General features: G+C 38.8%; 1 protein-coding gene across 1 annotated transcript in view; it reads right to left on the reverse strand.

Annotated features, from left to right (window-relative positions):
• ATP6V1H (ATPase H+ transporting V1 subunit H) overlaps positions 1-16,264 on the reverse strand; it is a 52,878-nt gene that overhangs the window by 20,520 nt on the left and 16,094 nt on the right. Inside the window, exons 6-11 of the mRNA XM_075494664.1 lie at positions 11,200-11,304; positions 10,053-10,106; positions 7,102-7,199; positions 5,424-5,616; positions 1,919-2,097; positions 992-1,117 (exon numbers count right to left, since the gene is read on the reverse strand). Coding sequence (XP_075350779.1) covers positions 992-1,117; positions 1,919-2,097; positions 5,424-5,616; positions 7,102-7,199; positions 10,053-10,106; positions 11,200-11,304 — 755 coding nt within the window. The remainder of the gene's footprint in view (positions 1-991; positions 1,118-1,918; positions 2,098-5,423; positions 5,617-7,101; positions 7,200-10,052; positions 10,107-11,199; positions 11,305-16,264) is intronic.

Below are 16,264 nucleotides of genomic sequence, written 5' to 3' on the forward strand. Positions count from 1 at the left end.
CCTAACAGTCCCAGAACCAGGAGAGATTAATACAGCAAAACATTGCAATTGCTACAGGAAATACTAAGCCTCAACATCAACTTCGTGTTGCAGTTGGCAGCATCTAAAATTTTTAAGTCTATAATCCTACATATTTAGCAATATGCCCTCAGGGAGGAATTTATCAGACTTGTTTTGGTAAGGTTTCAGGGCAGACTGAAATGCACATAAAGCTCAGGATCAGCTTGCTCTTGCCATGCCTTCTAACATCTCACACGCTCCACCTGACCTCCTGATTTCTGTTAGGTATGCCACTTATTAGCAAATACTGAACAGGAAGAACACCATGTATTATCAGTTCATGACAACACAGTTAAAAAACTAAGAGCTCCTACAAACTATTTAAGACCTAGACATCTTTTGAGTACATACTTTCAGAAGCCAGCAAATAAGTCCTTGACTCCAAAAGAAAAGATGAGCTTCAGCTTTGCTTCATCTAACACTCTACGTACACCAAACACAGTCCCAAGACAAAATAGACAGACTGCAACATAATGCAGCAAGTCAGATTTTCCATGGAACAGTACCACAACTTTCAGCTCCCAAGTATTCAAGACAGTTCATTACTCAGATCAACAACACACAACACAGAACTAAGCCTAAGGTATGGTAAAAACATATTTAATTACATCAATTAGTATAGCTGTTTTTCAAATGAAAGCATGAAAAGAGTCAACAACACAAATTTGCATGCAAGTTAAGCTAGAGATATTCCCTCTATCATCATCAATACATTTTGACCAGTAAAAGCAAATAAACAATTCTGCTTTTGAACAAAATGAACTATACAGGAGTAAGGACCATACATTCTAAAAATAGCAAGATGTTCTGACTTGCTTTCATTTTAGACATTAGAATGTAATGGTTGAAGTGTAAAACCTGTATTAGATACAGGTTCAGTTAAAACACAGAAAAAATAAAGAATTATGTGATTCAAGACTTGAAAACTTACTTGAGTAGTTCATAATTCTTCTCATTTAGTCTTACAGCATTCTCCCGCCAAAACTTCTCAGACTTGTGTACAGGACTCCACTCCAGTCTTCCTGACTTGAGCTCAGAACTGTACTCATCAAAGGAGCTGCAACACAATAGACCTAAATGAAATATTGGCTAAGCTTCTATGAACAGACTTTGAACTGCTTGCCCAAGCCTGGCCCTGGCAAGACAAAGCTGGAGCACAACTTGCTATGACACATTTGGAAGTCAGCTCTCTGCAGAGGATGAGAACTGTTCCCTGTTTCAGAGTTCAACACTTTAAAAATAAGGAAAGGCATGAAAGACAAGAGAAAAATTTGTTCTCAAACATACCTCTCCATCCACCCCAAAACACAATTCCTGAAGAAAAAAAAAAAAAAAAAAAAAGGAAAAACCCAAGCCACACAACCACAGCATTTGGGAATTTAATTGGCAGTTTTGCCTGTTTTCCAGGTTTTAACTTCCCCAACAAAGGATCCCAATCCTTGCCTTTCATCCAATTAAACCTTTGACATGAACTACAATATGTAGTTCAATTTATGCACAAGAGCAAGAACTAGATAAACACTAGGAAAAACTTGAGTTAATCTGGACAGCAAAATGTATAATCAGGTACTCTTCAGCTTAGACTGGAACTCCTATAAGATCCCTCTGAAGTCCTTTAACAATTTATCAGTTACAAAGATCATATATCCAAAAGCGAAGATTTATTTTCCATTCAGCCTGTAAATACTCACTTAGAATAGGAAACTTTTACATACAATCAGGATCTCTGTACGCTCTACCTTATCAGCTAGCATTTACGTATCATAATTCTGTATATTATTTAGCCTTAAAAAAGAAAAAAGTTTTACCAACATTCATATAATTGCATTTTTTTTAAAGTTCACACTGCAAAGCATACCTAAGGTCCTGCACACTCTCACCAAGCTTGTCCAGTAGAAATTTGATATCTTCACTTATGTCTTCATCATCATATTTCTGCTGATCCAAATTCTCTAGCTGCTTTAAAACTTTACACTGAATCATGGCAAGAGCATATTCTTGGCGAGTTTCTCTCTCAGTAGATTTCTCTAACAAATTCTAGGGAAGTAAAAATTTATTTTGTTTGTTTTAAGAACAGACTACTTTGAAACAAAGTGGTATTTTTAAGAAATTTTTATTGGCACTTTTTAATTTAGTAAGTGACAGAACTGACCACTTCCCAAAATAATCTTTCAAAGTAGTAAAGTATGAGTCTACCACACAGTGGCTGCTTTACACCTACATTTAGTAGCATAAATTGCCTAGGACTGACCTTACTACACAGGAGAGTATTTGTATCTGTCACTACAGCAGATGAAGAGGAACTTAAAAAAAAAAAAGCTCTGTCTTGCAAGGTAGAAGTAATGCAACCATATGTGCTGAAAAGCACAACCACCACTGCATTCAAGTTTAGGTCACTTAGACCTTCTTCCTCCTAGATGGTATGCTACCTTCAGTACTAGAACGTATTAATTCACCTGCTTTGATCATTTTCCATATCAAATCAAGCTGACTACAAAAACTATTCAAAGAAAAAGGGCAGGTTTATATCCCAAATCCCAGAGTCTCTGCCATAAACAACTACTTTTATCTGGGATTATAATTTTTAGCTTTCTGTGCAGCAGTAGCATAAAGCAGGAAAGCCTTAAAAAAAAAAACAAACCCCCAAAACAACCTGAAGTCATCTTTCCAACTCAAGAGTTACCACCTGGATTAGATCAGCTTCTTTTGAGTTTGAGAATATTCCAGCTAGACATTTTTATTCAAACAGAAGCTTGTTGGTAAGACTGGAATTACAAGCACAGAATGTAATAGTCAAGTTCCAATGTCATTTATTCATTACATTTCTACTCAATTTAATCAGCTTCAAATTATGTTGTTCAATCAGAGCTAACCACCTGCACTTTGATAAAGCTGAAAACATGAATTCCATATAAAAGACAAAGTCCTTAACAAACAGAACGTGTTCATATAAATAAACCTTAACATCTACCAGAAATAAGCAATGAAACCACATAGAAAGAATTTGACTGCATCACCCTCAGGTCACAGAACCATTACACTTAAGGTTTTTAAGATATCAGACATCATATTTAGTTAGCAAGGCAGAACACTGCAAGCAAATGTTAAAACTTGCATACTGAAAATAAGTCACATTACTGCTTTTAATGGCCACATACAATTAGCTTTGATGTGCAAAAAAGTTTCTATTTCAGTAAGAGAACTGAGAAGTAAAAGGTAATTTACAGGAAGTAATACTAAATTAGAGTTAAAAGTGCTAACGAGAGCAAGAGAGCAAATAATGAATCTTAAAAGACAAAATTCAATAAGTTCAAGGAGCAGATAGATTAAGTTTCCAAAGAACTGCTAGTTAAGAGAATTACAGGCAGATATGGAAGCTACTCCAAATATTATTACCTATCTCATACCATAGTGAGATATTCAAGCTTTGTACAGTAGAATTGAAAGGATATGTTAGGAAAGTACAAACAAGAACACAGGACAAAATAGAATGGATCAGTAAACTACTCAGTGATAAAAAGAAATCTTAAGGTACAAAATGAGTTACAGGTAGGAAACAGACATAAAAGACAATAGAAGAATGAAAAATGAGGAAAAAACATTTTAATAGGTAAAGAGAGAAAGTAATTGATTCAAAGTAGACAGAAGTACCCAATACCTGTTGCTTTATAGAAAAAAAATTACAATTACATACGTCAGGCAATTAACTTGCCAAAGAGGTGAAACAGGTCAAATTAGGGGAAGTCGAGTCGTAAAGACGACGTACGTAAGTTGTCAAGACTCATGGCATACATTCAGTAATGCACAGGCAGTAGGGATGATTTGGGGAATCATCAAGCCTAGTCCTTTATGCAATTCACCTTTTTTTTTTTTTCCTGTAAACTGATACTGTGGCCTCTCACACAGAAAAAAGGCTATATTGCCTCTGCTACCTATTTTAATTTTGCTTCAGAACTCACAGCTCTGATGTCTAATTTCTAATCTATTATCTCCTGGCACCAGCTTATAACCTAATTTTCATGCCAACACTAGTCTTTAATGTTGGAGAAAGAAAACAGCTAAGTTAATTTCCCCGAAGCCTGTAACAGAACCATCTTATTCTTTCTTAGCCTTTATTTATTAAAATAACTTGGCTTCATTTTTGCAAAAATGCACTAACTCTAAGAACTAGCAATTATTTCTCCTACTTTTTATGAACTCAGAATTGGAAGAAGCTGAATATAAACTGCTGAGGCCCTCAACTTTTTTCTTTTTTTTTTTTTCCCCCCAAGCTGTCTTGCTATACATCCCTGCTTAATCCTAACATTAAGACCTTAAGGAATACTAGAACATCTACAGAGGTCTACATAGCAAGACTAGCCCCTACTGAATACCTCACGCCACTGACCTCCTTCGACAGGATAAATAGCATATTCTTATGAAAAATTTCTGGGTAAGGTAGATCAAAGTGGCAGATGCTTTTGGCTAGAGAGACCATCTAAGTCACAGGGTAAGCATCTTCACACAGCTCATTATTGCTGATCAGCAAGTCAGTAAGCAACAATTCCCCTCTCCCCATCCTAATTTGCTTGAAACAGCTACTACTGGAACACAATCAACACCCAGGAAAACAAATCATTTCCAAGATCTACATCTCCTACTCAGGATACAAATCCTGTTTTAGAACAGGATTACAAGCTGTTATAGCATTCCTGTATTACATACAAGATACTTGACAAGCATGCACGTAAAACTATGTGCACATGCACAATTAGCATCCATGAACACAAACTGGTACTCTCACAATGAAAATATCAAGCCTCGGTGCTCAGTTATTCCAAATTATCTTAAATAGGACCAGTGATTTTCAGGTAACGTGGACACAATAAGTCAACTAATCACTCTTACATGGATATTCTCACTCATCTTGACAGAGCCACCAAGAAAAGATTTTTGTATAGTAGATAAAAATAATTTCTAAGTCAGCCAGTTGGACAAACATATGCATGTTTAAAATAATAGTTTTAATTAAAGCTTCGTAAGGCAAAATTTATCAGGTATTAGTAACTACAGTGTTTTATACTAGTACCAGTAGAAAAAAGAATCTTGAACTAAACAAGGGAAATCACTAGTGCCTGTGTTAACATAGGGTTTTTTAGTCAACCTTATTTTAAGACATTGAACAGCAGACATCTATTACTTGTAATAGCATGTCTATTACCTGTAGCAAAACTCAGTTCACCAAAAAAAAAAAAAAAAGGGAGAATTAAGCTTTCAATCCAGTTTACTGATACAGTCTAGCAGAAACAGCTGTGCATCAGCAACATTTGAGACTACTCATTTGAGAGAGAAGCATAGTGCAACTGCAGTCAACACACACTTACCCGAAACGCTGCAAGAATGATTCTCGTTACTTTCTCTTTGACAGATTCCTGAAGAATATCCGACAGCACTGGAACAATATTATACCGACGGAGATATTCACACATTTGAGGGCTAAATGCCAGCAGCCACACACAGAAAATCATCTGATACTGGAGCTGGAAGCCGCATTTGTTGCTCAAAACCCCCATGATACTGAAAAATTAACATAGTATACATTTAATTTTTAAATAATGACTGCACAGATTGCATTGCTCTACCCTGAAACATTAAAAGAAATGGTTAACAGGAACTTATTGGAAAGAGCTGCTGAGGATGAGTATACAACACACTTCACAGTATCCTGCACCAGTATTTATCATTGTACGAGCAGCTTGTTCAGAAAGCCATCTTTTAAAGATATAGTTATTTCCTTCTTAGCCTTACAGCCATAAAGCAGCTTTTCCCATGTGAACTGATGTGGTACTGTATCCATCTTCAGGTTCACCGAGACTCTTCTGCGACTGGCATGTTTAGAGCACTATTTGTCATTGTAGGACAGAGAAACACGTAGCTACTCCTTCAGAGTTAAGAAAGAGAAGGAGTAAACAGAGAGAACAAAATCTACACAAATTGAACTCGTTTCCGTAATTGTATCTCTCCACAGGAGTGTCTGAAATGAGCTGAAGTACTCATTATTTAACAAGTGAGTTCTCAGAAAGCAGCTTATAGATATAACACACCACAGATATACAAAGCACTGCTAGAGAAGAAATAATATCGCAAGATCTCCAAGAAGAAATCATGCAGAAGCTTTGTTCAGCTGAAGGTTTAAAATTTAATAAGCAATTTACAGGTCCACTCAAAAAAAAGCTAACCCAATTAAAAAAAAAAAATCTACTTTCAAGATCATTGCTATCAAAATTAAGACAAATTCAAACTTGTTGAAACGCAGGCTTATTGTTAAAGCATTACAGTTCATTAAAAAGCTTCCTTGGTGAAAAAGTTTGTTTCAATAGTGTTATCTTGACACACGTGAACATCTTTTGAACTTTCACTTCACTGGCAACTTTGACTTTTCTCCATTTCAGAGTATAGCAGTATTTTTTTCTCAAAGTGCAAATCGTATAGTCACCATCCCCAATAGAGGCACGTATGGCAGAAAAATTATTTCTACACAAGCATTTTTTTAAATAAGATGAGTGACAACATCCTAGCCTCATGCAGAGCTATTTATGAAGAGAATCTGGATGAAAGAACGACCTACTTGAAGCCGTATGTGGAAAAAAAAAAATTGAGCTTAGCTCTAGAACATGTTTCTCCTTTCACTAATATTTTCAGACTGAACAACTCCAAACTGAAAGGCAAGGAAGATTAGCAGAAACTCATTTCATTAGTCCTTGTTCTATTAAATAAAAAACAGAGCATCTTCAGCTGAAGACAAATGGCTGTATTCCCCTTCAGATATTTATTTAAGCAGTTCTTCATGAAGAGTAAAGTAGCATTAAAGCCTCAACATTGCTACCTATATCTGCAAGTTACATTTGTCTATTTGACTGTATTAATGTTTGAAAACAAATAGGTTTTGTACTCAAACAGAGCAGCTGTCTTTTGCAAGAGACTTCTATTCTGAAAGAGGTCACTGGGGAACATGCTACTGTAAGTGCAAGTATATCTATATAAATTGAAATAAACGCTCACCAATTTACTCCATCTGCTTCTACCCACGCAAAGCGATATTCATTGACCCTGAGCATCAGCTGCAGACATCCAGCAACACATTGTACATACTGGGAACTCTGGGTGAAAAGAAGAGCACATCACTTCTTACAAGAAGAGTTAGGTAATAAGTGCTGAAGTTCAGTTTTCCAAACCAGGCTTTACTGGCATACTTCAACACGCATTTCTTCAGTGAGACTTCCGACTTAAACAGGCTTACTCTTACAATGCTTTACATCCCCCTATTAAAAAAAAAAAATCTCACAAGAAAAAGTGGGAAGCAAAATATAAATGGAGAAGAGTTTTGAATAGGAAAGAAGTGTTATGCAAGTGATACCATTTTACATTACCATAACAGATTTTTATAGCCCATTTGAACGTGCTTTCTTTCAGTACCTATGAATGAAGGCTGTCTTCTGTTTGATTATATTGCCAGAGCCCTTTCATCCACAGAGTCAACTGTTATTCCATTGAGCAAACTCTGGGAAATAAATCAGCAAACTGGTTACCAAGCTTGAGGAAGTTTGCTAGAGGTCATCGTAGAAAAAGGAATCTTGAGCTCAGGTTCTTCCCACTCCCATTCTCCAACTCAAAACAGCAGTGGTGTCGTTACAATTGTATATTTTCCTACGCATGTGCCACACAGTGAGTACCATGCTTATCATAATGAGATGTATATTTATACAAAAAAATACTATTAGAAAAACAAGTATGCAAAATCATTCTCAAAGTTTAGCTTTGCATTTTAATTTTTCCTTCTTTTCATTAAAAGCTTAGCACAGTATACTGTGCTAAGACAAGAATAATAAAACTAAAACTTTCCCATCAGGAAAACAGCGAGAGATGCACCACTGAATTCTATTTTCATTCAGACTTCTATACGAAAAGTCACAAAGACAGAATCATTAAACAGCTTTTCATCTCTAAAAGCATGTATTTGCTGTGCAGTAACACATAAGATGGGCTGCAGTTCAAAAACGGGTTTTGGTCAACCCATTGTCCCTTGCACTACAGCGACAGAAAGAACCCAAGGTACAACAGGAGTGGCATTTTTTTCTCTCTTCTTGCTCAACTTCTGGCATTATCTTCACTAATACTCAGATACGCTGCTAATAAAATGTTGGGGTTTTTTTCCTATATGCCTTTTTCTTTACTAAGTGTCTCAAAAGTCTTATGGTAGATCACTCAACATAACACAAGGTCAAACCTTTCAAACATTTAATGGAGTAAAGAAAAGAAGTTAGGCAATCCCAAACGAAGAGAAAAGAGAAGAGACAATAAACAGAATTTAAAATAAAGATTAATTCATTCTGTGTCTCTCATCAGAGATTAAGACCTTTCCCTAAAAAAGTGTTTCTGAACATCTAGGCCCAAATCACCATACAGAACATTCATTTTCCTGGGCAGGTATTCACTCACACACACCATGCAAATAAAACCACTATAAACATACAGACAGCCCTCCCGCCCCATATAATGTATTAATTTATCTGCATCACCAACCTGTGTACTACCGAACTTAGAGTTTTCTTTTTAAAAGAGTCTGTCATAAAAGTATTCTCTTCCAACACTATTGTAACTGAAATTTCATAATAGATCCCAGCCCTCATTTCCTGTGTAAAATGTTACAACTGCATCTTTAATTTACTCTGAAATGAATTAGTCAGAACCTGCTTGGAAATCCTGCACAAGTTAGATGTGAAATCAGAACACTAACGAAGTCAAGACAGTACTTAGCCAACTTAATTGTCCTAGAATGTATTTGCACTGTCAGTTCTGCTGCTTGGCGACCCTGCAGTAGTATGGTACATCCATGCAGTGCTACAGTATAATGAATACAGATTTCTAAGCAAGTTAAAAGAGCTCACAGCTCCATAACAAGTGGTGTTGCACGCTGTAGAACTATTGACTGTTTTAAGGCTCTATGACAGAGGGCTGTCAGCCTAACAAAACCTAACAGTATGGCACATGGAACTGCACAAGAAATACTGAAATACTTCAACTTCTATGCTCAGGCCATAATTTTACTCCCTATCCATGGTTGTGCATAACAGTCTTTCATCTTTTCTATTTTAAATTACCACCTGACCAGGGTTTAAGAGGCTTTTCTCTACAGGAAGCTAACACTTTAAAGCAATGACTACATTTAGAAGACAAACAAATTCCCGGTTCATATTTAAGTCTTCTGAAAAACTGTGAACACTTTTCAGGTTGCAAAAGGAACAAAAGACCAAACCAAATCCTACTCCACATTCAAATGCTATGATAAACCGCCTTGTTATGCCACAACAAAATAGAAAATCCAGTTAAGATGATCACTTGCGTTTGCTGTACTGCTGCAGTTCATCTCCAAGCTCAAGAGCCATTATAGCTACATGAAATTCGGTATAAATACTGATGAGAAAAGGACAATTCATTTTCCCCTGAATTCAGGCTATTCACATATGAAAAGCTTACAGCTTTGAAAGCACTCTTGTAATTTCATGCTACAGAGGTTTGAGGGACAATGTTAGAAAAGGCACATCAGATATTGAAGCTAACTAACTTCTGCACGTTACAAGACCCAAAAGCTTCTTAGTCTCAGGTTACAAGTCAGACAGTTCAGGGCTAAACAGACAGTATTGTTCAAATATTAAATTAATTGCATATAATTTTTTTCAAGTTTTAACAAAGAGGATGCTAGATACATCTACAGTTTTAACAACGCAAACCAACTTGTAAAATACATACTTCCACTACCAGCATTTTCTGTGAAACTAGTGTTTTAAAAATACTTTTGTTTCTTGGCGCCACCACCTGGCACTCTGTTGCTGTACAGTTCTCATACCAAGAACTTTCTGTTACTGACACCAGAACAGCTCTGCACCTTAATCTGAGGAGTGGATATCACCTGCCCAAAATAGCAAATTGACATATTTCAAAGATATACTCACATCACTTGTGGAGACTGCTCCTGTTTCCACAGAACCCCCTGTACTGCGCAGTTTCTAGCAAAAAAAAAAAGTTTAAAATCAGAGCTGTCCTTCACCCTTACAGAACAGTTGTTACCGAGTTTTTCAATTCTCTCATTGCTTTAGTCATAAAAAGAAAAGATTAAGAATCTATTAGGTACTTTTTCTGCTCAATATATTTTGATAATATATTGTAATTGTTTCCTACACACACCATCATGTCTACAAGAATATGCTTGGAGCTGATCCTGGTATATGAAGATTTAAATTTTTTTCTTTTTTCTCTTTTTTTTTTTTTTTTTTTTAATTTAAGCATGGACTTAATCAAGATTTTTATCCATCTTTATCTTAGAGTTTGAAAACCGTTCTCTTGAACCTTTCGGAAGGAAATTCCAGCTTTAAGATTCTTATTCCAGAGTAAAAATAAAACTCATTTTTAATAAGCCCAGTCTGGAAAACTATGAAAAAAATATACCCTTACTAAACCTACTGAATGTTTCTCTTCTCTCTAGAATCCACTTCTGCTACAACAGAATGACAAATCACTGGGTTTTGATAAGGACTGGATGGAAAACCTCCAAAAATGAATACAAAGGAGAAGAATTAATCTTTGAAGAAGTCAGCAGTAAACAGTTCATACTGAGCTAATGCCACACAAATACTGTCTAAATAAGTCAGGATTTATTTAGTTTCAAGTGACAGGACTAAAAATAAAAGCTTTGTACTACAGTAAACTGGAAAAAAGTTTTGATATTCACTTCCTGCTGCCACGTGATTTTTCTTCCTAGCAAAAAGCTCTGAGAAACAAAACAATACAGGGAGACAAAAACCCATCATCATATGTTTTCTCAGGTAAAAATAAACATTTACCAACAGAAAAGGCAAAAAGCCTTATTTTTTATTTTTAATTTAAATTTCAAAGACTGGAGTAGAAAATATAAAGTATTCAATTAAAAAGTATGTGTTTGAATAAAGGATATTTAGATTTAAAAATAACAAAGTAAAATTTCATTTTTAAAAAAAGAAAAGAAAAAAAACCCTCCTGTTTCCACATCTATATATTCATATTCTTGAAAAAAAAAAAAGTTTTCAAAGTCACTGTAACGTTTGAAGAGAAGTAGCTTTTTACCTGTGAACTGAGCTGAGTTTTAATCCAGTTGAAATAGTAATTCAAGTCACTGCCCTCCATAAGTTCCCTCCCCCACGCAGCCAGTTTGGCAATAATTCTTGCTGCCTGAAAGAGAATGCAATAAACAGATTTTTCAAACGCAGGAATGTCAGGATTCAGTGAAAATCGTGTAAGTTCTGGAAACCAAGTTTAAGTAAAAGGTGGCCCCTTACAGAAATCTACCTGTTTTCTATGTAGGGGACTCTTCATGCCTAGTAATTTTTTCTTCTGCTTTCTGCTGCTTCTACTTCCTAGTAACCAGTATATTTTCACAGTGTTATCAGATACCTGTCTCTGATGAAGTTCACAAGGCACCAACAAAGAACTCGGAAAGGGGGGAGCTATCAGTGGGCTACTGCTGTAGGACACTATTGCAGTCAGAAATCCATCAACAGTAAGACTTAAAGGTCTAACACGTATATGAGCAGGCTTACGTTAAGCAACTATGGCATAAGCCAACACAAATGATTATGAAGTATTGAAGTTTTCTGTACTTAAACTGAAGCAGGCCATCTTCAAGAAGGAAAAAGTTTCAAGCCCAGAAAAAGAAGAGCAGAAAACCAAAAGGGAAAGTATAATTTAAGAATGAAGTTGAGGAGTAAAAATCACAGAATCACAGAATCATATAGGTTGGAAAAGACCTTTAAGATCATCGAGTCCAACCATAAACCTAACACTGCCAAAAACCACCACTACACCATGTCTCTAAGTACCTCATCCAAACGTCCTTTAAGTACCTCCAGGGATGGCGACTCAACCACTTCCCTGGGCAGTCTGTTCCAATGCTTGATAACCCTCTCGGTGAAGAAAAATTTCCTAATATCCAGTCTAAACCTCCCCTGGCGCAACTTGAGGCCATTTCCTCTTGTCCTATCACTTGTTACCTGGGAGAAGAGACCGACCCCCACCTCTCTACAACCTCCTTTCAGGTAGTTGTAGAGAGCGATGAGGTCTCCCCTCAGCCTCCTTTTCTCCAGGCTAAACAGTCCCAGCTCCCTCAGCCGCTCCTCATAAGACTTCTGCTCCAGACCCTTCACCAGCTTCGTTGCCCTTCTCTGTACGCGCTCCAGTACCTCAATATCCCTCTTGTAGTGGGGGGCCCAAAACTGAACACAGTATTCGAGGTGCGGCCTCACCAGTGCCGAGTACAGGGGCACAATCACTTCCCTAGTCCTGCTGGCCACGCTATTTTTGATACAGGCCAGGATGCCATTGGCCTTCTTGGCCGCCTGGGCACACTGCTGGCTCATATTCAGGCGGCTGTCAACCAACACCCCCAGGTCCTTCTCTGCCAGGCAGCTTTCCAGCCACTCTTCCCCAAGCCTGTAGCGTTGCATGGGGTTGCTGTGGCCCAAGTGCAGGACCTTGCACTTGGCCTTGTTAAACCTCATACAATTCACCCCAGCCCATCGATCCAGCCTGTCCAGGTCCCTCTGCAGAGCCTGCCTACCCTCCAGCAGATCAACACTCCCACACAACTTGGTGTCGTCTGCAAACTTACTGAGAGTGCACTCGATCCCTTCGTCCAGATCATTGATAAAGATGTTAAACAGAACTGGCCCCAACACCGAGCCCTGGGGAACACCGCTTGTGACCGGCCGCCAACCGGAGTAAACTCCATTCACCACCACTCTCTGGGCCCGGCCGTCCAGCCAGTTCTTTACCCAGCGAAGAGTACACCCGTCCAAGCCATGAGCAGCCAGTTTCTCCAGGAGAATGCCGTGGGAAACCGTGTCGAAGGCTTTACTGAAGTCTAGATAGACAACATCCACAGACTTCCCCTCATCCACTAGACGGGTCACCTTATCATAGAAGGAGATCAGGTTGGTCAAGCAGGACCTGCCTTTCCTGAACCCATGCTGGCTGGGCCTGATCCCCTGGTTATTCTCTACATGGCGTGTGATAGCACTCAGGATGATCTGCTCCATCAGCTTCCCCGGCACCGAGGTCAGGCTGACAGGCCTGTAGTTCCCCGGGTCCTCCTTCCGGCCCTTCTTGAAGATGGGTGTCACATTCGCTAATCTCCAGTCAGCAGGGACTTCCCCAGTTAGCCAGGACTGCTGGTAAATGATGGAAAGGGGCTTGGTGAGCACATCTGCCAGCTCCTTCAACACTCTCGGGTGGATCTCATCAGGCCCCATAGACTTGTGAGTGTCTAAGTGGTGCAGCAGGTCACTCACCATTTCCCCCTGGATCATGGGGGCTCCAGTCTGGTCCCCATCCCTATCTTCCAACTCCAGGGGCTGGGTACCCAGAGAACATTCGGCCCTGCTAATAAAGACTGAGGCAAAGAAGGCATTAAGTACCTCAGCCTTTTCCTCATCCTTGGTCACTGTGTTTCCTCCCACATCTACTAGGGGCTGGAGATTCTCCTTAGCTCTCCTTTTGCTGCTAATGTATTTGAAGAAGTGTTTTTTGTTGTCTTTTATAGCAGCAGCCAGACTGAGCTCTAGCTCAGCTTTGGCCCTTCTAGTTTTCTCCCTGCACAGCCTCGCTACACCTTTGTAGTCCTCCTGAGTTGCCCGCCCCTTCTTCCAGAGGTCATAGACTCTCCTCTTTCTCCTCAGTTCGAGCCAGAGCTCTCTGGTCAGCCAGGCCGGTCTTCTTCCCCGCCGGCTCGTCTTTCGGCACCTGGGGACAGCCCGCTCTTGTGCCTTTAGGACTTCCTCCTTAAAAGTGTAGTCAGTTTAAGAATTTTCATGATGTCTATGGCACAAGAATACATATAACAAGAGTATATTTCTATGCCAGCCTTTCCAAATTATGTTTGAAGTAACTCCACATTGCAGCCTGCAGCGTATTTGCAGAAACATTTGAGCCAGCTTATCTATAAAGAGGCAGTCTAACCAAGAAACTGCTGAGGCAGGGGTTGGTTTGCCTGCATACAGCTCCGTGATGCTGTGAGGAGACTATTCCAGGCACCTTTCCACTATACTGCATTCAGATATGCAGTGCCACCACCACTGATTTCTAGAGGGGTTATGAGTGAGAGTCTGGAACAATGATCTCTACACTGAAATGCGTCAAATCCACTTCTGAATGCAGCCAAATAACCCTATAAAAATCCCTTCAGCTTTAAAACATGAGATATTAGATCACTAGCTTACCATGCTCCTGAGTTAAAACTGCTACCTGACCCTGGAATAAGAGACCATTCATGCCTAGCAGAATTTGAGCCTGAACACAGAGAACAAGTATTTTTATCTGTCTATGCAGATACAATAATGTGGCAGCAAAAGTCTTCCAAGTGTGCATAGTAAGGAGGGGAAAAAAAAAAAAGGGAAAACAAAAACAACACAAACCTAAAACTTTGTTTTGAAAATATTCATGTACTCTTAAAAAAAAAAAATATATGCATAAAGAGTACTAAAAGGCACAATAAGGGAGCAAACTTAGTGTTTTACAGTGGATTCCTATTACATGAGGTTCTCTGTGACTTGTAAAGTTACTTGTATATTTTTCCAGTACCTAAACAAAAAAGACATCTGAATAACACATTTGTGAGCAGAGAAATACTGGGCATAGAAATTTCCATACTATACATTTGAAAGCCACCATTCTAGGGAGACTTACTAGTTTGCACTGCAAGGGTCTAAAAATTACACTTTACCTGCACACTTGAGAAGTCAATATTGTCCAAGTTTGCTCAGACTGCAGTTTGGCAAGATGGGTCTTCAGCAGCAATACTGCCCCCAAAAAAACAACACAAAAAAACCAAACAACCAAAAAACAAACCCACCAAAAAAACCCAGAACAACCCACCAACCAAAAAACCCCAACACTCTCCTCTTTCAGCTGCACCAAGTAACCTGATTCCACAGCCATGCAGTGAAATCAGTCAGATTAAAAAAAATAATCAAGCCTGACATTTTTCTTGAAAACAGGCCAGCTCACTGTTCAAGTCACAGCAGCCCCAAACACAGTTGCACTGGCCACACCTAAAGGCAAACAGCATGAGTTGCCCGGAATTCCTTGCGCCACTACTGCCATCACAGCATAACGCAGGCCACGTATGTGGTTTTGTAGTTTAAGTCACTGATTTGATTCTACCATACCATGCCAGGATAAACATATGCAGTGAAGAACAATTCATACCCATGTAGTTTTCTCCCTCTTCAAGCCGTAATACAAGTTTTATTAGTGGAAACTACAGTCTCCATTAGGAATTTACAGCATTACAACAGTATTTACACACACACACACAGAGGAAAAAAAACTACTGAGATGAAATGGCCAGTTCTCACCACAGATGACAGAAGAATATTTAGAATTCCAGAAAAGTTACTCTATACACACCAGCAGCACCCAGTGGCTCAAAGCACAGTAGATACCATACAACACACATGGCTGAACTGGGCTTGGCTGGGATGGAGTTAATTTTCTTCATAGCAGCCCATATGATGCTGTGGTTTAGACTGATGACCAAAACAGTGTTGATAACATAGCAATGTTTTAGCTGTTGCTGAGCAGTGCTTGCACAACATCAAGGACTTCTCTGTTTCTCACTCTACACTTCCAGTGAGTAGGCTGGCGGGGGGAGCCAAGAGGCTGGGAGGGGACACAGCCAGGACAGCTGACCAAAGAGATATACTGGCTGGGCATCAGTCTGCTGGTGTTATGTGATTGTTTTTGCATCACTTTTTTGTTGGATTTGTTTTGGGTTCCATCCCCCTCCCTTTTTTCTCCTCCACTTCTTTACTGTCTTTAACTGTCTTTATCTTGACTGATGAGTTTTCTCGCTTCTGCCTTCCCGATTCTCTCCCCAGTCCCATTGTGGGGGACTGTGCAAGCAACTGGGTGGGAGCTTTCCTGGCAGCCAGGGTCAACACACCACAACAGCAGACATTATTTCTTCCCCAGTATGCTTACAAACCATTTTAATCAAATTTCAAGCAACATTGTAGTAATTTGAGCATATGAGAGAATAAGGTTCATCAAGGTAAGGATATTTCCCTTTCACAGGATGAGAACTTAAATTCTAATGTTTGTACATCATGAGGAGCATTGACTGGCAGCTGTGACAAAA

This window comes from Mycteria americana, chromosome 2 (assembly GCF_035582795.1).
Source record: "Mycteria americana isolate JAX WOST 10 ecotype Jacksonville Zoo and Gardens chromosome 2, USCA_MyAme_1.0, whole genome shotgun sequence".
NCBI classification, from domain to species: domain Eukaryota; kingdom Metazoa; phylum Chordata; class Aves; order Ciconiiformes; family Ciconiidae; genus Mycteria; species Mycteria americana.